The 25,281-nt window shown below is 38.4% G+C and overlaps 1 protein-coding gene across 1 annotated transcript; it reads left to right on the top strand.

The window, feature by feature from the left end:
- Window positions 1–340: 340 nt before the first annotated feature.
- On the top strand, window positions 341–24,490 carry LOC139708950 (aqualysin-1-like). Its single transcript, XM_071620918.1, has 6 exons — window positions 341–559; window positions 17,562–17,706; window positions 22,228–22,345; window positions 23,083–23,164; window positions 23,834–24,005; window positions 24,258–24,490. Exons 1-6 carry the CDS (start codon window positions 341–343, stop codon window positions 24,488–24,490), a joined length of 969 nt encoding a protein of 322 aa, XP_071477019.1.
- Window positions 24,491–25,281: the final 791 nt, after the last annotated feature.

Genomic DNA, 25,281 nt, shown 5'->3' with positions numbered 1-25,281 from the left:
CACTATTCTACCAAAAAAATGTTTGAGATAAACTGCAAAACACACACACACACACACACACACACACACACACACACACTTTCCTGCCCGTTTTATGATCCCAAATTTTAGCATAATGTAGAAGATGACAGCCGGTTTGTCATGATTTCACTTGAACAACCTGACGACTAATGTCACTTCTATGAGTTTGCATGTCTAGACCTCTGGCGATTTTGAGACTAGCTCAAGAGGAAGCACTTATTTCGTGGTGACAATTTAGTCTCTCCGAGGAAAGTTACTGTCCTATATTCTCTGAAATATTCTTTGCTACTTTCAAGTTGGTGCAAAGTAAGTGCAAACCATGCCCCGGTCCAGCAGGTTTTGGGTGCTCGTCGTCTTGGGAACAGCACTTCTACGGGAAAGTGAAACGTTTGAACCAAAGTCCATCAGAGAGAGCCCGTCTCCCATGCCGTCACGGCCTACTATCAAAGGTGACAATTGGCCAACTTCAAAGCTCAGGACGAAAGCAGAAAGTCACCGGGTTCCAGGAGAGTACATTGTTGTTCTCAAAATGAGCGAAGTGAATTATCACTTCCCTTATCTACTTGCTTCCTTTTAATAGAGCGCCTATTCTGCTGATGATTTTTATTCCTTTGAGAACCTCGACAAGTAGGATTAACTTCGAAATAGTCCCTACAGAGTCATTGTTATGTCTACAAAATTATATGTCGCAGAATACACATTGACCTAAGATCACACAATTTATTCAATAAACTGCCCTTTCTAAATGAAACTTAGTGTTCTGAACAACCATGCACAGGACAAGTATACTGTGTTTATATTTTGTAACAATGCATACTAGTCATTCTGGACGACACAAATTCCAAATTCAAATTCAAAGACTCCGTGAAAATATAAAGGAGATAATACATCCTTTATATCTGACAATCTGTACTATATGTAATCAGACAGGATTATGATATCATTCAAATCTTGTCAGAAGAATTTGATGTGTTATAAGTTGGTTATAATAGGGAAAGCACCATCCTCTTCACTTTGTGCCTTCACGAGAGCATTTTGTTTAGATTAGTTTGTTCTTGATATCGAAAAATAAAACAACAGCAGACATGTACAATCGTATTCTTATTGCCCCCTTTATTAGGGGTAGTGCTCATGTACGAGAATGAATCAAAATAGAATAGAGACCTTCGAATGCTTGGCATTTGAGGAAACCTTTGCTTTATCACGAAGAAGACGCTTTCGTAATAACGAAAACATTAAGTGATTCGTTCTTTTTTCATCGGCCCATAACGTCCATTCGACAGAATGCCGTGTTTTAAAGGTGATATTGAATACAGTAATTTTATAAACAATGTACGAAGAAGCTCAAACGCAATCACTTTATACGCATTGTTATTGGGGCTTCATCACATCTTGATCGAATGCATGGATATTAAAGTTATAACTAACACAATCTGACATCGTGCTTGGAACACTAGGACCAAAATATCTATACTCAAATGCTCATTTTGATTTTATCAAGTTTCTGTACTGTTGTATAAGAAAAGAATTAAGAAGGGAATGCATTCGAAAGTTCTTGTAAAAAGCATAAAAAGTATGTGCATGTGCGAGCAAAAGATGCAGTTACGTGGAAAGTGTCTTTACTTTATTTATTTATTTCACATATTTTAAAAGGGTAGTCCAAGTCAGCACTTGCTGGTTTTCATCGGGGCCCTTTAAAAACACAACACATAAAACATTCCAGAATTACATTTACTAACAGACATAGAAAAAAAAAAAATATATACATTCAAAACAATCAAAATCAAACATATAACGCTTATAGAACAATTTCAAAGACATGTAAATACTACAACATTTCTAAATGAACAAAAATGAATTGGGAAAAACTACAACAATAACATTTATTGCACAATTCAAACAACCGATAAAACTGTGAAAGATCGTGTTAGTCATTGATTTAAAAAAAAACTCGATAATAAAACACACATATCTTAGGCTCCTTTTGAACAATTCTAACTTGGGGGAACATCGTGTCTTTAAGATTCACACATATCATAATCTGCTTTTGAACAAACCTAAGTTGGGGGAACATCGTGTCTCTAATGGCAAATTATTCCAGTGAGATACCGCTGTGCACACAAATGATCTCCTGTAAAATTCGGTATTACATCTCGGGATCTCAAGTTTGCACTGCCCCGAGTTGCGTGTAACGCGTTGGGCTACTGCATCATGCATAACAAACTTATTTGCGAGTAAAAAGGGTGCAAGATGGTGCACACATTTAAATGTCATGCATGCCATTGCTTTTGAATACAATGTTTGTAACGTTGGCCAATTAAGCTGATTGAGCACTTGCGCGGATGGGGTTTCCCAGGAACAGCCAGCTATAATGTAAGCGGCTCGCTTGTGTAACCTGTTGATGGTTCGTAGTTTTGTTGTGACCTGTTGGTCCATACATTGCAACAATACAAGGCATGTGGGAGGATATAACCCCAGTATAATAGGCTGAGATAGTGAGTGTTGAACGCTCCCTTGAGCCTTCTAAGAATACCTAATTTTTGCTTTACTTGCAGGGCGACTCTATCAACATGCTTGTTGAACTGCAAATTATCGTCAATCACAATTCCAAGACATTTATACTGAGAAACACATTCAACTGGGGTTGATCTTATCTGTACATATAATCTGCTGACATTTAAAGTTTGAACTTTTTGCCTAGACCCAATTACCATTACTTTAGTTTTATTAATATTCAGAAGCAGTTCATTTTTTTGGGTCCATATGTAAACCTCCTCAAGAGCATGGTTCAGTTTTGACTGAATTTCATCCACGCTTCTACCTCGCACAGATAAAGTCGCGTCGTCTGCGAAAAGAAACATTTCTCCGTTGTGGATACTCATGGGTAAATCATTAATGAATATGGAGAAAAGTATTGGCGCTAACACTGAACCCTGTGGAACTCCGTGTTGTATTGCTCTAATGGATGATTTTTTCCCTTTTACAGATACAAATTGACTTCTACCTTTCAAATATGAAGTAAACCATCGTACACTTCTATTTGTGCAACCTACAGACTTCAATTTCAGTAACAATATTTCGTGGTTTACTGCATCAAAAGCTTTTCGCATGTCAATAAATGCAACACCATTTACGTATCCGTGATCTACATTCCGAGACCACTGATCAACCATACAAAGAGAGGCGGTTTCGCACGAATGATTAGGTCGGAAACCGAACTGTCTATCTGACAATACCTTGTTTCCGATCAAATAATCTTGAAATGATACATTAACAATTTTTTCTAGTATCTTAGACAATATTGATAATAATGAAACAGGTCGATAATTTTCAACACTTGATTTACTTCCGGCTTTGTGTATGGGTTGGACTCGTGCAATTTTCCAATCTTCCAAATATTCACCCTGGTCCAAAGATAAATTAAGAATATGCGTTATGCTTTGAATTACATTCGGGGCATTGCAAGCATATTTCAATAATTTTGTAGAAACATCGTCAGGACCAGCGGCTTTTTTAACTGGAATACGGTTGATTTCATTAACAATAAAATCATCTGTCACATCAGGGAGATCAAATGAGATGTCAGGGGGAACATAACCAACAGCCCTTTCATTACAAAACTCATTAATGCCACCGCTATTTTCACGGATATCAAAGTTTGTTGGATTAAACAACATATCAACAGAATTTACAAAGTAATCATTGAATTGCTGAGCTATTTCTTCTGCATCAGACACTTCTTCACCGTTTAACTCAAGCTTTATTTGATTTTCATTCTTCGATGATGAAATAAGCTTTAATGTTTTCCACATGGCGTTTGGAGTACCACCATTTTCCCGTAATAAAGCATTTATGTAATAATTTTTGGCTTCCTTGATTTTAGTGGAAATTTCATTCCTCAGGGATTTATACATGAGCCAGAAATGAGAGTTTTGTGGGCTGCTTGCTTTTTTAGACATCTTGTAGTACCAGTCACGCTTATTCATGGTGTCTATTAAGTCACCACTCACCCACGGACATAACTTTGACCTAAGGCGCTTCCTCGCTTTACGAGTTAGGCAAGAATGATATTGACTATTTTTCTTTGTAATATTACATCTGCAGCGGTGGATCTATCACTTGGTCTACTTAAACTTCGTCCAATCACTTGGTCTATACTCTACTTGGTCCAATAGCCACCAAGGAGAGAAAAAAATGCAATTAGACCATCTGACCATTAGACGAAATTATTAGTAGCCAAACTGGGTTTTAGACTAAGTGAGATTTGACGAAATTGATAGCAGACAAACTGAGGCAAGTAGCGACCATCTGATAGTAGACCAAGTGAAAATAAACCCCTGCAGCTGGTGATGAATACATAAAGACATCAACATATGTAAAAAGATTTTTTTTTTAAAAAAAAATCAGTATCCTTCAAAATCTTGTGTCCCGATTTAGCCGACATTCAATATCCCCGAGTATTTTTCAGTTCAAAGAATATATCGTGTAGAAAGGTTAGGACCACTTTCCCCAAGTAATTATACATTATAAATATCATCAATTCTAATTGTTCATATAGTTTAAGATCACAAAAACCAATTTCAAATGAAAGTTAAACAACATGAAGCCACGAAGAACATTGTGCTTGTTTATGGCGCCATTAATTGCAGAAATTTATTTACATAAAAAATCCTTTTCAGATCACCATGACAAATTTGATACTATCAATATACAATCCACCTGTTATTGATCAGTATTACATATTGGGAGACAGGTCTTTTTTTATGCTGAATCTCCTCCATGGTACAAGAGTCCTTTGCGTATTTGTACTATCTCCACAATCATTTCTTTTTAAGAAAGCAATATCTAGTTCAGTAATCGTATGCTTTACTTGACAACTTCAATTTCCTTTCTTTCGTGCTTTCTTTAATTTATTTCTGTTAATGATGTGTGAGTATTTTTGTGCTCCACGTAGTGTGATAAGCGGCACTTGTACCAAGTATTGTATTTATCATCATCATTTCTGAATACACATACATTTTCCGGCGGCCACTGATAAAAATCAATGCATTATAATACGATATCAAAAGTTTGGCTCACAAACTGGTAGGTCATACTCACGGAAACTTTTTTTTTGCATGAAGATACACATTCGAAAAAATGACCTTCAAAATGACATTATGTCATTTATATAATGCTAATATAAATGACATCATGTCATTTATATAATGCTAATATCCTTCAAGATAATAATAACAACAAAAAACCAAGGAAACACAATAAGAGACATGAATGAAATAGCCAAAGTAAGTTTTCGTTTCCAATATGTCTCTTTATAGCTTCAAACAAAAACAAAATTGGAAAACAAAAAGGGGAAAAACTAAAAGGGGAAAAACAAGACTTTTCTCTCAATTTCAACTGCAAAAGCAAAATGTGTAATTTCCTTTTTAATATACCAACCTCGTAGGAAATAAAGATGACGAAACATCATCTCTCCGTACGTGTGAAACGTGATCAAACGCAAGCCTGCATGGGCTTGACACATGATAAAAGCTGACTTTATGTTACATCTTTTTAGTAGGCTATGGTACTCGAAACGTTGTAAATCATGAGTCTATCAGGCAGTTAATAAATCTGCCGTATCTCTATTGTTGTTGTTGTTTTTTCTCTCGAATCAATTTGTTTGTTCATAGCCGGATTATGACATAAACACGTTCATGGACTCGGGAGCGAATTCTTCAATTGTATCTGTCTTCACTACCGTTGTCAAAGGCTTCTCCGCTCGTTTGTCTCCCGAATTGCTCCAAAGAGTAAGGAACACTATGCAAATACTATTCTGGAGCTCTCTTTTGGTTCTGAAGTAAATTCTTCTTTTTGAATCTGTCTCGTTAATGTTTTTGCTAAAGGCCTTTCTGCTGAAACTCTTCAGCCCCCCTCCCCTTTTATACCCCTTTTTCACTGCTACCATTTCACTAAGATATATAATTTTTATTACCGATATTCAAATGTTTAGTGGCAGGAGGAATAGAAAAGTTTATTCTTTTTGTGTTTGTTGGTAGGTTTGTATATTAACACAAGCCCCTTCACACTGGGCACACAAGATTATTGTAAAAGTGAACAGAAAAATATAAAATGTCCTTAAAACATGATCAATCTTCATATTACCAGCGAAAAGCATTCCTGGCATTGAATTCTCTCCTATTTTCAGGACTATTTAGTCCCTATACTGCAATTTTCCTACAGTATAATTATAATTATGTTCTCATGACATGGCCTACCCATGAATATCACATTTTGGGCTATAGGTCTATACCATATTCATCCACAGACATTATGATTTTCATCGAAGCAAAGCTTATCTGTACTTTACCTGTGTTTTGGATTTGATGTAAACCTCACGTAGATCCAGATTAATGCAGCACTGAAAGCGCTTGTTTTTGTCGTGTACGTGGTATTTGTAATTCTACATCATGTAGTACGTAAAAAAGATACGCTATTGCAGGATCTGTTAGATCCGTATCTGAATGGAAGGTGTTTTATTTTCTCTTTTCACACTTCGCTGCAACTAGTTTAAAGTGTTTGATCAAGATGCACGTTAAACATCCACATGACGGATTGAAAGTTCGATTACTAGTATAGTTAAAGTGGCACCATTGAACAACGTTAAAAGAAAAGAAAACTCTAATGGTTATTTATTAACCGCTTTGCTGGTGGACATTGGTAGGGCAGCAACAAGGGTTTGAAGAATATATTATGAAAAGCAGCAAAGCTTGTAACAATTACCCTAGTCTTTTCACAAGAACATTGCGGACTTCATATTGTTGAATAGTACAAGTACACCTGTATTTGTTTCTGTCTCTGATTCCCCCTCTCCTAACACAAGCAGGTGATATGCATATCAGAGCCTACAAACACACACACACACACACACACACACACACACACACACACACACTGTCTCTCTCTCTCTCTCTCTCTCACTCTCTCTCATACACAAACAAACACACATTGTACATAACGATGTACGAGAAATTGAGGCTCGACATTTCTTTTTTCCCCCTCTCTGGCGGCCCTTCGGGCTTTACCTTGAAAGTTGATAGTAAAAGAAAAAAATATATATATATACATATATATATATATATATATATATATATATATATATATATATATATTAGCATCATCAGAAAAAACAAACAAACATAGCATTCCACTTCAAATCTTGCTGATTGGGCCAACAAAGGATAACCTTTTTGGAAAAGTGGATTTCCGACATAAGTCTGTGCAGTGGTCACGTGCCAGCGGGCCACTGCTAGTGTTGATCCTTGTATACACGAACGAAATATCGATATCTTGTTCAAGTCCTGGAATGAAAATTCAAAGGTAACGCTTTCCTGCTTTAATTCTGCATTGTACGGTATCACATTTCTAATGAATGTTCTGACGAAATACAGCGTCCCTACACATCACGCCTTTGAGTGGGTTACGGAGGCATATTATTGCATTCCATTGCTACTTTGTTTAAAGTCCTATTGTAGGCCCATTCAAGGCATGCATTTTTGACCCAGGAGGAAGCATAAAATGTCTGAAGCGGGTGAGATGATGAAGAAGTGTATGACTTGGAGAAAAAAAAAACACGACGAATTAGGAAAATATGAGGATTGGTTTTCGCATTGAAACTGATATTTCTTGTTTTGTTTTAATGACATGCTATGGCAGCTTTTAATAGTAAAATCTGCTGTAATGCTCATGATACGTTTACACCATGTTCCTGGCTGCCACGACAGCCACATTTCAGGCTACCGTGGTCAAAACGGGATGGACGTGAGACAACGCGGTGGGACGTATGGGAAAGGCAAACGTGACAGGCCGTGGTTGCCATGTCAGATGTGTAAACTTTCAGATGTGTAAACTGTCCCAATTCGAATGCAGCCGTTCGGCAGCGTCGTTTGGCGCAACTTTATGCGCCGTCCCGCTATATACGGACCACCTCTAAGTTTTGTTACGGCCTATTGCGTGCCGTTTTGTTGTGTTCACCCTGTTTTATTACGGCGTACAATGTTTCTCATCAGCAGCGGGACTGCCGTAGCATTTTTTTTTTTGACAGTTTAAAAATCTTACACGGCATCCACGGCAATCACTGCCTGTCACGTCTGGCTATCACGTCTCACCGCATTGTCTCACGTCCATCCCTTTTTTTACCATGGTGGCCTAAAACGTGACTGCCGTGTCCGCCGGGAACACAGTGTGAATACAGCACTATGAGAGACTTGTATCCTGTGCAAAAACGGGGATGAACCCAACAAACGAAACGTTCTTGTTTGATTACCAACATCCCTCTCTCGATGGACCATCATTTCTTTTTATTCTACCTTTGTATCTTAACGATAAAGTTCTTGGAGATGGAGGAGGTGTCTTACATCGAAGAAAACAGCATCGTTTGGGCGCAGTACTCATGGGGAATTGATCGTGTCAATCAACGCAGGCTCCCGCTAGACTTAAACGCTTACTACGAGGGTATACATGATTCCATTGAAAAAATAAGATGTTCTTTTTATCAAGATTATCAGAAAACATCACAAAATCTTAAAAAGTCATTGACGATTCCCCAGTGCAGAAATAAATTCTTTAATATGGATAACTTGAATGAAATGCACAATGATGGGAACAAGTAATTTCTTTTTTTATTCTCTCTCCCTCCCTCTCTCTCTCTCTCTCTCTCTCTCTCTCTCTCTCTCTCTTCTGGGGGATTACTATGAAAGGAAAACATTGCATATGATTATAAAACATGTGATAGGTGTCAAATCTCTATATTTGTCCTTGCTGGTTACCACTTAATCCGCCGAAGTTGCGTGGTGAATATTTTGTTTCCATATTCATTATCTATTCCAATTCCTATATCTGTATTTTCAAAAGTTACGCTTTTTGACACTGAAGATTTTGCTTTTTTTTCAATCCCATCACTTCTAAGTTGATTTTAAAGGGGCACACGTGTCCATTAAAAATGAATGTTTATTTTCCAATTTTCTTTTGTCTAAACTTGAGTCTTCTTTCACATTTTCTCGTAAGGTTGCCCACTCACGAGTTTATACAGCCACAAGTTCGACATTGAAAGAAGGTCCATGAGTCCCGCAGTCCACAAATCATACAGCCCATTAGTTCGACACGAGGCAAATAAGGCACACGAGTTCGACATTACAACACGAAGTTTAAAATGTCGGTCCTATAGGCCTTATTGTTTGAACTCATGGGCTGTATGATTCGTGCGCTGTATGACTCGTAGGACGTATGACTCATGGGCTGTATGGTGTGTGATTCGTTGGTGTCGAACTCGTGACGTGGACCCGTCCTAGACACCCCATTCGAACGCTGACATTTATTGGCCCAATCAGCTCAGAGTCGTTTCGTTCGCTGTTCCTTACTGCTCTCTAATGTGTATGTGCATTCAGGTGGTGGGAAAGGAGTTAGCGTATACATCCTGGACACTGGAATTAGTCCGAACAACATTTTTTTTCGGTGACAGGGCTGTCGTTGGGACAGACACTGTTGGAGGACAAGCATGTATATCTGAAGGAATTCGTCTTATGTGTGTATGTGTGTGTATGTGTGTATTTGCGTGTTTGCATAGGAAACGTGTGACATTGCGTATTTGTTTAACAACACCCCCCCCCCCCCACCTCCCCCAATGTCTGGTTGTCGACATTCCCATCATGAGTGAGCATATTGTACATTGGTCACATTTATAAAACTCTCCTTATTTTTGATCATTCTATTTTTCTTGAAACTGTCGGTGTAAGTTAACACTATGTCCAGGTTGACTGTGATGGCATAATGAAAAATCAAGTAACCACAATGTGTCGTTACCACATCTTCTTCAGAGTACCTTGTTTCCTTACACTGTTTCCTTGAAACGAGGCGTCTTGTTTCAAAAGAACATTGATATCGTGTAAGTTCATGTCACAGTATATTCTAGCAATGAAATTTTATGTTTTCAAGGTGTAGGGGATTTAGTTGAGTATGAAAACTTCTCAAAGTACAGGATGTACACGTTTCAGGTCGGGATTTTAACTTGGGTCTCTTGTTGAAATCTAGAACATCATCCAAGATACAACGATGCTGCCATATGCTTCAAAACCTCGCAATGGCTTGGTCATCAAGTCATTTTTTTAAAAGTATCTTTACAGTCGTTTTAGTGACGATGGGCAAGGATAAGCTAATAACAAATTCAAATTTTCGTTCATTTCTAAATTCCAAACCTTCTTGCCTTTGAACTGTTTTATCATTCTAACTTCATGACTTTTGTTGCGAAAGATACAAGGAGAAAAAAAAAGAACAAGAACATTATTAATTTGTTCAGATTAGAGGAAGACTTGTAATTATTTAGAGCTTCATCACCTTGTATCTTTGCAAAGCTAGAGCTTAATCATTAAAGCAAAAAGAATCAAGTTTTACGAGACATGAAAACTCGTCACATTGAGGACGAGTTAGGTGATACGCTTGTGGTCATCAGATGACAGTCATCTGTGATCGACAAAGAAAAGAATGTGATATAGGCACCTTGAAGTTATATTGAGCGTGCATGCGAAACCGTTTCTGTAACCACTCGGCCACGGGTCATCCACGGAAATGGTAAGACAAAAAAAAAAAAACAATGTATAGATATAACAGGGGGAAAGTCAATGCCCACTCAACTAACGTGGCCGTGTGAACATCTATTGCATTGCTAGACGGAAAAGCGGCCATGTAACGACTGAGGTCGCTATGCCATTTCTGGCAACTTGGGAAAAATACGTCCCGCAGACATAAAACCTATAATCGGCTGGTTTTGATACCTTGCCTTTAATCACAATTTTCAGTGTAATGACGTCATCAAATTACAAAACAATGACATCGTCTTGAAAGACAATTGTTCAAAGTACAACACCTCAGTCGTCGTCATTACATACTATGATCGGTTTGACAAAGTCAACCTGCAAAATGTTGCTGCAGTCGAAGCAATGTGGTCTCCAACACACAAAAAAGAGGGATATGGCGTGTGTGTGTGTGTCTGTGTGTGTGTATAGGTGCGTTTATATACGAACGTGATTTCTACATGGACGAATATATAATACAAATTGAAGAAAAAAAAGTAAAATAAAAAAAAATTGTTTCGTGATCTTGTGGGGTTCGAACCCGCAACCTCACGTCTCTGAGACGGCGCCTTTAACCACTCGGCCATACGTCTCGACGAGAAAATATGGGGAACGTAAACTTATGTATATGAAAGATACATGAGGAATCGTTTTGTCCACATTCCATTTTCATTTTCAGTTTTAAACTGCAAAATTGTCAATCTGATGAGGAGATTTCAAAGAATAAAATGCATGATTACTGCAGCTTATTGTCTCAGCTACAACATACTAAAGTTTCAGAGGAAATGAAGCAAAATCAGCTGAGATAAAGGTGCTTAAACGTTGTTAAGTCAATGCATGCTTTTAAAAAAAATCACCTCCCATAGACATAACACGTAAACTTGTCCGATTTTGCATCTTTACTTTTAATCACAATTTAAAGTATGATGACGTCATCAAATTTCAAAACCATGACATGGACTTGAAAGGCAAATGTTTAAAGGACAACATATGTGAATTTGGGATAATATTGAGCTTAAACAACAGAGATACGAGCAAATGAATGTCAGAAACAGTACCTCAAAAAAATCAATTCCACTTTTTTTATTCAAAATGACGATATGATCACTTCATCGCGTTTTCCTGGCAATATTGATACTAGGAATGTTATTTACAATTCATATGCTTTTGTAATATGCAATAGAAATATCGGGTCAACGGACGATTTAAAGAGCTATGGCGAAATAAACAAAGACATGTTTTTTCACTATATTTGCAGAAAGACGCGCGCGCGGAATTTCAACTTTGACGCCAGTGCATTCCTTTGTTATAGGTCAACATCGATCGGAAATCAGTGGATATTGTTACTCAAAGTATCAGGAATCCAAATCAGTCAAAAAAATTGCATTTTCATGTTGGTTACGCCCTCTGCGCGTGAAATTGCGCGGACGGACGCGCACGCGAGAAAATGTTTGAAACGCTTAAAATTGTCTGAAACTTCGAGATTTCCCATTGGGAAGTCGTTTTGAGCCTTTTAAAATTTTGACGCGCGCGTAGGCGCGCGTAATGAAGACCTGGGTAACTAGCGTTAAAAAGTAAGATAGAGCGTGACCTGAACTTTATGTCCACCGAAAATGATGCAGAAATGACATCTAGTTATGAAGTTATGATCGATCATGTGACAAGGTCCGAAAATCACAAAATGGCGCCTAGATGACGTCATAGATATGTTACTGTCATGAAAACCTTATTGTGGCTAGATATTGTTATGAGACATGTTGACTGAAAATTTCATGTCATTCCGTAATGTCATTGTTGAGATATTGACGACACAAAATTGTCCAGAAAGAAAGAAGAATAAAAAAAAACGAGATATGAAACTCGTCACACTGAAGACGAGTTAGGTGATACGCTTGGGGTCATCAGATGTCGGTCATCCGTGATCGACAAAGAAAAGAATGTAATACAGAACCTTGAAGTTCTAATGAGATACTTAGTTGAACTTTTTTGGGCCTACATTATTCAGATCACATTTGTTTTTCTGTCACACAAACTAAGTGGAAATTCTGTGCGTGTGCGACTAAGTCGATTTACGGACTTTTTGAGTACTTACAGTGCATAAACTTAGACCCCGTTTACGGTGCGGGGCTGGGCCGAGCCGCGGCCGAGCTGCAATCAAGGACAACCTCAATTGCGAGGCCGAGCCCCGCAATTTAGTCCGTTTACACTGCCGGGCTCGGCCGCGCTTTTGATTCGAACCTTTCAATATTTTGTCGTAGTGGCGCTCTACCCTTTTAAACAAACGCAATTTGGTATTGTCTGGTTTTCAGATCCTTTGCCAACTGAATTCCGTGGCGACGAAGTCGCCGTTCGGGCAAAGGCCTTTGTCGAAGGAGAAAATCCTTTGCAGGACAAAACCACCTTAAACTATACTAGTTTTCGACGTTGAAGTAGTTAATATCCTGAATAGCGAAATAGTACAGGCGAGGGTTTGGAAGCCAGACTAAAATTGGCCGCGCATTTAGCCCAGTTTGCGCTTACACTGAGAAAAAGGCCGGGCGCGACCGCGGCTCGGCCGCGGCCGAGACCACCTCCAGAGCGTGGCCTAATGCGAGGCCAATTTTGGCCCCGCATTTGGCCTTTTGCGCGTTTACACCGAACGCGGCCGAGCCTCGCACTGTAAACGGGGTCCAAGTGATCCTCGGCACGTACAAATAAAACATGACAATTAAGTGTTTATAACCATCCTGGCTTTAACAGTGGCCTTTTAAAACATGACCTTTGACCATTATTTACATAACCAATATGACTCCCTCTAATCTTGCTATCACAATGATCAGTTCAGAGAGCTCTTACAACTATATACAAGCCTGTGAGATTTACCAGCAGTAAAACCAATGAAGCCTCCGATACAAAACAGGGGATATAGAGCAAGTGAGTCTGTTTACATGAGAATGTGATTTATCCTGGACGAAAGTGATACCTCAATTAAAGAGAAAAGGGCAAAACATCACCTTTAACCATGTAACTATAGGTCTCCTCCAACTAAGAGTACACTTTGAACGTAAGCTTATACGTGAATGATAATTTATGACGATCTCACGTGATCGACACACATTCAAAGGGGACAGTTAGAAGTGGAAGGAGTGCTTAATCGTGTCATTAATTCCTAATCAATGACACCACTACTTTAGGCATATCATAATTTCTCATCTAAAATCAATGGCCTATAGGACTCATGCACCATTACTTGTATCGTGCATAAACTTTGTTTTTTAAGCTTTGAGTGAAACGTGTCATAACATAATTCTGTAATTCCATCAGCAGTGATCGATATAATAAAGAAGAAAGATATATCACCGTATTGAACGCTTAGAACCTAACGGGGGGGGGGGGGGGGGTATTATAGCATGATACTCGGTTCTTTACTGCCCAGATGCCAACAACACCCATCACCCACGGCTACGCATAGAGAAACAGCCATGGCGAAAATAAAACTTTGCTTTCTCGTAGGCAGAATGACACAGAACCCCGTCAAACACACTTTTATTGGCAGGGATGGGCATGAAAAAGTGTATTACTAATACTAAACAGCGTATGCATTCCATTCATGTGGCGCGAGATACCTCTATAGCAACATAAAGCCTGTCTTCAACTCCGTTGGTCGAACAATGGCAACCTGAAATTTCAAAGAGATGAGCGAGACGCTATATACACCTGGCCCAGAGTTAATTTATTCAGTTCTCATTCCTACTTTAAGTTGGGTTATGCTATTGTAATCATTCCCATCTGCAGTATAACAAAACCAAAGTGAGGGAAAAGGGGAGAGAAAAACGAGAGGTGGCAAAAGGAAAACTGCATGCACAACTGCAATCCATGTCATTGCGTGTGACAGGTGAAGCAAATGTATTAGTTGTTATAGCAGTGGTTTATGAGCATAAACTGGCAAATAGACAGACAATGTCAAATATAAAAACCATCAATTTAATGTCAGAGAAGATGGTAAACAAGATGCATTGAAACTGTAACTAAATCGCTGCTCTTCTACTCGATCACGGAACGTCTAACTCTATATTCAACAAAAAACAAATGTTAGGGGAAAGAAACAAATTTAGATATAACATTCTTAAATTAAAAACAAGAAAAAAAAATGTCCACGTCAGGATTAAAAAAAAAAACGCCGCACGAACATGCATTATATTCTAGATGGGAATACGGTCTTGATGCAAAGGTCCAATGATTGTCTCATTACTTTAAAAGCAATCTATGGTTCCCTTACCATCACCAGTACCACACCACAATGACGTCTCTAAAATCAATGGTAGCACATTTATCATTGCATCATGCATTAACTCCCTTTGCCTAAACTACCAGTGGAACGTGTCATATTATATTGCGTATTTCGATCAGTAGTGATTGACTTTAAAGAAGAAAGATGATGCAAAAAATTGAACGCTTACCACATTGCTTATAGGGCTATTCCAGTTTGGTACTGATCTGTTCTATTCTCCCAGATGCCAGCAACATAATATCACCTATGGCTAACTAGTGAAACAGCCATGACGAAAATAAACGACAGAGAACCCCGTCATAATCACTACACTTGGAAAGGTGTTGCCCGAAATTCCTCATTATGAAGCAATATCAAGTCACTTCCTTCCCTGCCTGTCTTTAACTCCGTTATTTGGTCAAACAATAACCTGGAATTCCAAAGAGATAAGCGAGACGCCATGCACCTGGACTAGAGTTAATTAATTCAGTTCCCATTCATGTTAGTTATGTAAACGAACACGTTCCTAAATATCCTGCTACAGTATAACAAGAACAAATGAAGAGAAAAGGAAAGAGAAAACGAATCGTGGCAAGCGGGACACTGTAACAAGGGGAAATTTACAACATTAAGTGTGACAAAATTATTGAAGCAAACCCAATCTCCAAACTCCAATACAAAGCAAGGGAAATAGAGCAGCCGTGTTCACGGGTTACGTACACTTGATAAAATAATACGATAAATGACATCGGAGTAAAGCTGAACTGCCGAAAAAAAAAGAGAGAAAAAAAAAGAAGAAAGAACGGATAAAAGTCCTGCGGGGGTCGAACCTCTCGCCTTCCGGTATGGCGTTATGAAGAACCAGCGCGCTAACAGATTATGCCACATTGCTGTCCTGAAGATCGAGTGCAAAACTTAAATGTAAATACTATTGTGACAGTGTCGACTTGTGATGGCGCTATTCAATTTCTCACAAGTGGCAGCGTGGATTCGATCAATATACAGTTGCAAAGAAAAATTGGGAATCGTTCCGTACAGATTGCATTCTCATTTTCAGTTTTAAATTGCAAAATTGTCAACCTGATGAGGAGATTTGAAAACATAAAATGCATGATTACTAAAGCTTATTGTCTAAACTACAACATATTTATGTTTCAGAGGAAATGGAGCAAAATCAGATGAGGTAAAGGTGCTTAAACGTTGTCAAGTCAATGCATGGTTTAAAAAAAAATCACCTCCCATAGACATAACACGTAAACTTGTCTGATTTTGAGTCTTTACCTTTAATCACAATTTCTAGTGTGATGACGTCATCATATTTCAAAACCATCACATGGACTTGAAAGGCAAATGTTCAAACTGCAACATATCTGAATTTGGGATAATATTGAGCTTAAACAACAGAGATACGAGCAAATGAATGTCAGAAACAGTACCTCAAAAAAATCAATTCCACTTTTTTCATCTAAAATGACGATATGATGACGTCATCGCGTTTTCCTGGCAATATTGATACCAGGAATGTTATTTACAATTCATATACTTTTGTAATATGCAATAGAAATATAGGGTCAACGGACGATTTAAAGAGCCATGGCGAAATAAACAAAGACATGTTTTTTCACTATATTTGCAGAAAGACGCGCACGTGGAATTTCAACTTTGACGCCAGTGCATTCCTTTGTTATAGGTCGAAATCGATCGGAAATCAATGGATATTGTTACTCAAAGTATCAGGAATCCAAATCAGTCAAAAAAATTGCATTTTCATGTTGCTTACGGGCTCTGCGCGCGGAATTGCGCGGACGGACGCGCACGCGAGAAAATGTTTGAAACGCTTAAAATTGTCTGAAACTTCGAGATTTCCCATTGGGAAGTCGTTTTGAGCCTTTTAAAATTTTGACGCGCGCTTACGCGCGCGTAATGATGACCTGTGTAACTAGCGTTAAAAAGTAAGATAGAGCGTGACCTGAACTTCATGTCCACCGAAAATGATACAGAAATGACATCTAGTTATGAAGTTATGATCGATCATGTGACAAGGTCCGAAAATCACAAAATGGCGCCTAGATGACGTCATAGATATGTTACTGTCATGAAAACCTTATTGTGGCTAGATTTTGTCATGAGACATGTTGACTGAAAATGTCATGTTATTTCGTTATGTCATTCTTGAGATATTGACGACACAAAATTGTCCAGAAAGAAAGAAGAATAAAAAAAAATAAAGAGAGATTTTGACAATCACAATAGGTGATACGCTGATAGCGTATCACCTAAAAATTGTTTGGTCTTAACAACAGAGTAAGGAAGATATCATTTTAGGGTAACAACATGTTAGTAAGTAAGTTCAGTTTTGACAGAAAAACACTGTGTTAGGAAATTTTTTATCATAGAATCATTTATATCTATATGTTTTATAGCCCTAGTCAAGTTGGACACACAAAAAGCCCTTGTGAAAAGGATGCATGCGTTTGTCGGGACTTAAACTCGGGTCTCTTGTTGAAATCTAGAGCATCATCCAAGATACAGCGATGCTGTTGTGTGGTTCAAAGCCTTAATTGCTACGGTTTGATCATCAGGGCGTAGTCGCATCTGGCGTCAAGACATGTTTTTCATTACAGTCTTTTTGGTACGTATGGCCAAGGAGGATTTAATTCTTGCATTTCGTTCATTTGCTCCAGGAAGGAATCGATTGTAGGGGACACGGAACGCATGTCGCCGGAACGATAGGGGCAGACTCTTACGGTATTGCCCGAGCTGCGACCCTGTATGGAGTACGTGTTCTAAACTGCTACGGCCATGGAACCCTGACTGAAACCATAGAAGGTAAATGCCCCTGTCACACTTTTCCAGATAAGGCAAACTCATAAGAAACGCATGTCGTATCCGTTGATATCCCTTAAAATGAGCGCTCATATCCTTGTTACCTTTGGATGGATGCTTATCTTCCGTCAGAGCGTCCAGGAAACGTTGTGCATGCACAAAGTGTTTGTTTTTTTTCTCGCTAAAAGCGGATATCGTTATCCGACCCTTATCCGATAGTTGTACGTTTCCTCCTGTATCTGTACTGTACTATGTTGTTTTCCACTCGTTTCCACGCGTTGGCCTTTTGCAAAGTAAGTTACTGCTAGATGGAACGGATGGAACGGCTATGCACAGCACATCAAACGCATTACCACGGCATAGCCACAGGACGACTACCGGGCAAACACATGTAGTTACTGATGGCTAACGGACAATACGGCCATAAGTGATGATAACAGCATATTATGTACAGAATATCCGCAGGACATCCGCCGTATATGAGCAGGACATGAAGCTGATATTTAACGAATAATTCAATTGGATTATGTACCGGCCTTGTTGCACTGACTCCCTCAAGGACATACATAAATCCCGTAGGACCTCGCCCTTGTAATTCTTCTATGCCTCTTTGTTGTCTGTCGTGACGAGCTGCCACCGTCTTCAAGCTATACATCGACACAGGGCAGCGTGTCAGTTAGACACAAGAATTAATAAGGCGAAACAAATCAGAACTACTTTGACCAGTCCCCCTGAATTAACCACGCAAGTGGTGTATTTCAGGTGAAAAGGTGAGATGCACATCAAAGAGAGAACAACATGCATAACAATTATATGATTCAAGGTCGGAAGGACATGGGGGAAACAACCTTCTCACCTTTCTGTGACAGGATAACAAGTCTTTCGGAAGAGCAAGATTTCAGTCAGTTTACTATCATACATGGCTGTTGCAAGAATGTTGCACATAATGAGGAACAGCAGAGATCTGTATAAACTTAGGAAGCATCAATATGACATATAATACACCAATAATACCACCACAATGGGCAGCCCTTTAGCATTACCATTCGTCAGAGTGGGGCGATGAAGCACAAACAATATGACTTGGCATCGGCTGAGATGAACTGTTGGATATTCACAGGTTAAAAGTTGTGAATTTCATTGCTCTGTTGATTGAAGTGGCGAACTTCAAGCTGGAAGTGAGACTGCTCCAAACCTTGAGTCCAATGTCCTAACATGAAAAATGTATTTCTGGACATTGATATTGTGAACACAATCAAATGTTCTTTGACTCTCAAATATTCTAATACAGCGGATGAGTTCAATGAAGAATACTCCTGGTGTAATATACATTTACATGAGGAAATCAATGTTGATCAAGCTGTTAATCATCATAAAAACATCTGAAAAAATAATCAGGAAAACACAAAAAAAAAATATAAAGAAAACTAAATTTCTAAAGAAACACCGAGCACCGAATTAATCTGATCACCTACGAATCCCAACGCTAACTTGATCTTCAGTATCTTCAAGAGAACGTTACTGTTGGCAATTGGCATGCCATTTGATTCACTTGGACAAGTAGAGAGATTTTTTTTTTTAAGAATGGAAGAATCACAAAATTAACGAATATGACAGAAATCAAGAAATGATTCCTACTTCTGCAACCGCTTGTCATAGTTGACAACAATAGTATGAAGTACCTTAAAATCTTTTATTTCATTTGTGACCCTGCACCTCAAAACGAACAAAAAGTCGCCAGACATGAATTTTTAGTTAAGACCATATTCTGAAAATGCAGACTTTAAGCTTTAAAATGATGTATAACTCAAATCAAATGGACTCTCCTAACCTATCTAAATATTGGAAAGAAAGCACAAACTCAGGAAAAGTGTGAACTGAGAAAAGAGGTTCTGAAGTACAGTGTCTATTCAAGCGCTTAATCTTTACCAAACCGTGCTGGCTATGCGATGAATGGGACAAAAAAAACAACAGGAAGTAAACCACCAGAGTAAGAACAATGAAGGGATTATCAGATTAAACTGAGATTTAGCATGCCTCATTAACACATTCTGTCCATAGTTAATGCCAACTTTCAAAGCAGTAGCACTATCCTTTCAAAAGTTATTAGAGTTGAAAGTGAAGAGTGTTGACAAGGTCTTTCAGAAATGAAAAAGGGATTCTAAAGACACACCTAATCACACTATTCTACCAAAAATGTTCGAGATAAACTGCTAAAAAAAACACACTTTCCTGTCCGCTTTATGATACCAAATTTTAGCATAATGTAAAAGAAGACCCGCTCTTTCAGAAAATACGAAAAAGTCATGATCTGCTAGGTTGACCCATTTCACTTATTTTCAGTCCTCACGCAAAATTAGTGTGTGCGACTTTATGTTCGTTTTGAGGTGCACGGTCACATTTGTGCTCACTCATCCTTCAATATCCTGCCATCCTGCAGTATCTGTTTTTTTTTTTCCCCTGGCTGTGTCCAATTACGAAAACGGTGTTTCTTTTTTTTCCATAAGCAGGTCTGAATTGGGTTAGACAGAATGCGAGAAAGCCAGCCATCGTTTCGATGTCCCTGCGTTCCGTAGGCTCCGATGCCGTCGACGATGCCGTAAACAATGTCTTCAATTATGGTATTACAGTTGTGGCGTCAGCGGGAAATGACAGAATGGACGCATGCAGGTTTTCACCTGCAAGAAATCCAAATGTGAGTTACCTTCGGTATTTTTTTCTCAGTTTTTCTTCTCTATATAGTTCAAGTTCAAGTTCAAATTTTATTCGTTATTTCACAAGGAAATAATATATAAACGTAAATCTCACTTTCTTGAGTGACAGAAACAATGCATGTAAATTTGGACAGAGAAAACAACAATAATAGAAAAAAAAAAACTAACAGTAGACAAACACATCCGACGCAGGGTCCCGAAACTACACGCTCCAGCTGAAATAGGTTCCCTCCACTATTGCACCCCATGCACAACAAGCGATAACTGCGTCCCGTCTTCCTTTTAATAGAAGATAGAAAATAGAATATATTATATTCGGAGAATTAAAAAAAATATCAAGCTTCAGTTTTGAACAGTTTTCAAATGTCATGGGTTTTTCTTTCAAACAATTTAACTTCCTTCGTTTTCACTGTTAGTGTGAGGAAAACTATAGGGAGATTATTTCACTATTTGGGAGCAACATACATGAACGCCCTATCACCAAGAGAATTTTTTGGATTCCCTGACGGATTTTCAACGATGAATGATTTTGAAAACCTCGGAGATGGTCAAATGTTTGAGATAATGACTTTAACTGCATGGGTTCATGCGAATACCCTGGTGCTGCACCAATACTATCTCTGTACATGCTATTCAAAGGAGTTCTCCGTTTCACAATTAGCCAAATTGTAAATCATAAAATGATGGACTACAATGAGAAACAAATAAGAATTGCAATGTAACGTAGCACACGCATTCTGCGCAATTTGCAGCTGCTTGTCAGGTATGAGACCAAGGAATGAGCTGTTTTCATAATGCCATCAACTTTTGACAAATGCAATGATGATCTTATTCAATACTATCACTTGCAAATGCTTCCGAATATAAACACATAAATGTATGCTTGCAGCAGATACCCTTCAAAAGGTATGTGTATAAAAATCAAACCAATTCCCCAAATTGTTTGAGGCAATAACTAACAATAATAGTAAGAATGTGCCCACAGTCACAACAGACAAATCAAAGAATAAACTAGACTTAGAAATGTGTCATAACAATTTAGATGATCCGTTTGCGATCTGAGGCCATTGCCTTGAAAGCAGAAACACGTCAGAATGACGTCAATTTCACGTCATTGCTGCCGTCAGAAAGACGTTAACTGTTTACAATTTTTTGTATTTTTGCTCAAATGGAATACGTAAAAAAGAAGTCACATTTGTGACGTTAAAATGGCGTCACAATGTGTCGTATTTTTACATAAATAAACAAAGACAATGAACGTCTTTTAGAGGTCTCAAACTGCGTCAAAATGTCATAGTTTTGCTCTATGGAAGACGTCCCAAAAGACGTGAATGTTCCAGACTATACAGGGATAAGTTGATGACATCTGTCAAGACTGGAAGAAGCGGGTCCAGACAACTCAAAACAAGTTGAAAATGCATTTGTAACACTGGCTAGATTTTTTTCCACACCTCACAACAAGGGCCTTGACATATGTGACCGATAAGGTCGAGAAGTTGTCAAGCAAAATATCATCAGGATATGAAGACACAGAACTGGAGGTGGAAAGAGGTGTAGCGGGACATCCATCTGGACAGAGTTCATCTGTTTTCTGCATGAGGAAAAAAAAAACTCCCAAAGTCGTTTGCTAGAGCTACAGTGTCAGGATTGGGAGGAAGAGGAACATCTTGTTTACGTTCAGGTAGCTTATTTGTGCACTGGAACACTTCACGTGGTTGGACTTGTGCTTGTCAATTTAGTGATATGGAGAAGACGTGCCCTGCAGCGCTCATCACATTATTTGCTCATATTCTCTTATCCTTATATGCAGCGAGATCAGTGTCAGAACTACGTGTAGCTCGTTTCTTGAGCCTTTTAGCTGCCTTCACATCATTGTTGCAACAAGGAACAAGATTGTGCGATGAGATCTTCTTTGTCAAGAGGGGAACGTGATCATCCAGGGCTTGTGAGAAGGTTGCGTTATAGCAGTCAACCAATTCATGTAGATCCTTCGGAGTGTCAGTGCAACGTCTGGATGAACGTAGGTCATCTTTCAATGAATCCAGGGGGGCATTTCATGAAGCATTTTTGTCCGACAACTTGTCGGACAAATTTGCTCTTAGCCAATCAGATGCAAGGATTTCAGTAGCTTTTAACATTTTGTCAGACGAAATATCTGACAAAACGCTTCATGAAACGCCCCCCAGGTCTATAGACTCTATGAAATCTCCTTCACAGGCACAGTAAGCTTCTCAGCATTCAGATGACAAATCACGAAAGAATGAAGTGAGAGAAAATGATGTGGCATTAGTTGACACGAAATAATGTTTTCTGCTGGAGGGGAAATAACAAGATCCAAAATACGGCCTGATTCATGTGTGGGCTCGATGACATGCTATTGTAAGCCTAAAGACTCCAAAACATCAACAAACTGGGAAGATGATGGGTCACTTGGTAAGTCAAAAAGTCACCGGTAAGCAGAAGCGGATCTGTAGACACGATAGGAGACTCGAGGTATTCACCAGATTCTCTGTGCTTATTGAGACTGGATGGTTAGCCGAATATGGTGGCCTATAAATGGCTGCCAAACACAAGCGAAAAGATTCATACTTGATGTTTCAATCCGAATACTCAAAGGATTGGTAAGGTTTCATCTCACGCTTTATCACTTGTATTCCATCTCTAGCCAAGAGAGCTATGCCACCACCAGGTCGGGATGGCCGGGGATGATCGAGAAGCTTATACCCTGTTGGGGTCACTTCAGTCCTGTAGGCATTATTAATATCTCTCAACCATATCTAGGTTATAAGAAAAAGATCTGATTTCTCGTTCGTGACATAGTCAACGAGGGAGCAGGTTTTGTTCAGAGTTGACCTTGCATTGACCATGCCGAATTTCTCATTTGCCTTCTCTCCATCTTGGCACTGACATAATGTCCCCTGTGGTAACTAGTACTGTCGTATACATGTAATGTCGTAAGAAATATTCAGTCGAATGTAGAAAAAAGAATTTTTTTTCAAGAGGTTAGTGTATACAATAACATCGGTTGTCACTCTTGTAAGTTTAAAAAAAATAAACACAAATAATCGATGACTCATTGTCATATTATTGTATATAAATTGGAAAGTCCATGGGACCTGACCTTATAAGAGCGGAGACACACGAGCGATAGTCGTTCTTGGAATAGAGATTGGAATGAAAATTAAATTGTCGATAGGAGGTACGTTCTCTTAAAGATCTTCTTGGAATAAATATGTTAGAAATTTGTATGCTTCATGTTCTCTTAAAGATCTTCTTGGAATAATGTTAGAAATTTGTATGCTTCATTTTGCCGACAACGTGAATGGCCTGATTTCACATGACACGTACAACTTATCTTGTTATCATTATTATAGTAATTGTTATAATTTTTGTACCTGTATACTGTTTAATGACAGGTGTTGACAGTGGCTGCGACCGAAGATAATGACTATAGGGCCACGTTTTCCAATCACGGCGATTGTGTGGATTTATATGCGCCTGGGGTTGATATTATCAGTACCTGGTATACAGGCAACTATGATACCGAAACAATGAGCGGCACGTCCATGTCTTGTCCCCACGTCACAGGTGAGTTTTACGCGTTTTGGGGGACAGCGACAGTAATCTTTAAGTTCTAGGTGATATAATTTTACTCTGAAATACTGTTTTTATGGACCATACGGGGACAAAATCAGGTTTTGTATCACCTATATTTAAGTATTGGAAAATGATATCACAAATAATTATGTACAGTATATACTATATAAAAATGTCATAATAAAATGTTATAATTCTCAGTGTGTAGTTAAAAGGCATGCATACTGTTCTTTCTCCGTATAGGTGCAGCAGCCATAATACTTGAAAAGCACAATTCGTACAGCCCGCGTCAGGTTATGGACCAGATCCTTAACGATACCACGAGGGACACCGTCCGCAATGCGTATCCCGCTTCAAACAACAAGCTCCTGTACATTGCTCCGTACAGTCAGTCTTCTCGCCTGAAGGGCACACCAGTGCTCTTTGTCCCACTTTGTCTGATGGTCTTGATTGTCACAAGGAGAGAAAATGAATGATAAAATCACACAGATATCCTTTAATTCAATTTTGCTCTGTCCCACCCATTCTGGTGTCTAAACCTATGTTTTTTTTTAGGTCAGGGAATACAATTATGATATACGCAGTAACTTTCAAACTTCCCTTTTTACATTTTTTGCATATATTTGCATTCAATGAAATGCAAAATGGCCGCCATAATGCCACTACAGGCTTATATTTCTATCTGTAAAAGGTACCTAGTGATGGTGTCTGTGGTCTTAATTTTACTGCTGAGAATCACTAATGTAAAATACGTTCCACTTGAATAGGAATAGTTACCTACATTTCACTAAAAATTTGCATATATTTATACATAAATCTATTCAAATTACTACCGTGAATATGATTTCAGATATACGAATACAAGCTGCAGAACGTTAATTGTACTGTAATGTCTACATCCAAGATATCAAGGGAAAATTGTTATAATACCATTCACAGCCTTGATGGTTATCCTACACCTAGTGTGTCTTTTCTTGCATTTATTAAAAGTATTGTATTACATTGTACTCACATTTTCTTGAGATAATATAAAGCCTCAAAACAGAAAACAACTGTAAGTAGCATCGAATAGAACATTATCTTTATTTAACTGTAATCTCAACTTATCTTCCAAAGTGTGCTCAATAGGTACACAAATATTTAAAGTCTAAAAGTATGTAGTAGGAATCGTGAAAATATTTCATGATTGCATGATATTCAATTTATTATATTTGGTAATTTACCCTCACGTTTACTGCTTATTACTTGCGACTATGTTGCAATTTCT

Source organism: Diadema antillarum, unplaced genomic scaffold (genome assembly GCF_040938485.1).
Source record: "Diadema antillarum isolate AM-2024a unplaced genomic scaffold, OU_Dant_1.0 seq00001391_RagTag, whole genome shotgun sequence".
Classification (NCBI taxonomy): Eukaryota; Metazoa; Echinodermata; class Echinoidea; order Diadematoida; family Diadematidae; genus Diadema; species Diadema antillarum.
Note: the sequence above shows the minus strand (reverse complement) of the source record. Positions and strands in the feature narration are given on the sequence as shown.

What these genes read in the sequence shown, in the direction of transcription:
- LOC139708950 (XM_071620918.1), top strand. Translation starts at nt 341, where the DNA reads ATGCCCCGGTCCAGCAGGTTTTGGGTGCTCGTCGTCTTGGGAACAGCA. An exon ending in GTTGGGGTCACTTCAGTCCT is followed by an intron (nt 23,165 to 23,833) that starts GTAGGCATTATT and finishes GTTTAATGACAG; the next exon opens with GTGTTGACAGTGGCTGCGAC. An exon ending in GTCTTGTCCCCACGTCACAG is followed by an intron (nt 24,006 to 24,257) that starts GTGAGTTTTACG and finishes TTCTCCGTATAG; the next exon opens with GTGCAGCAGCCATAATACTT.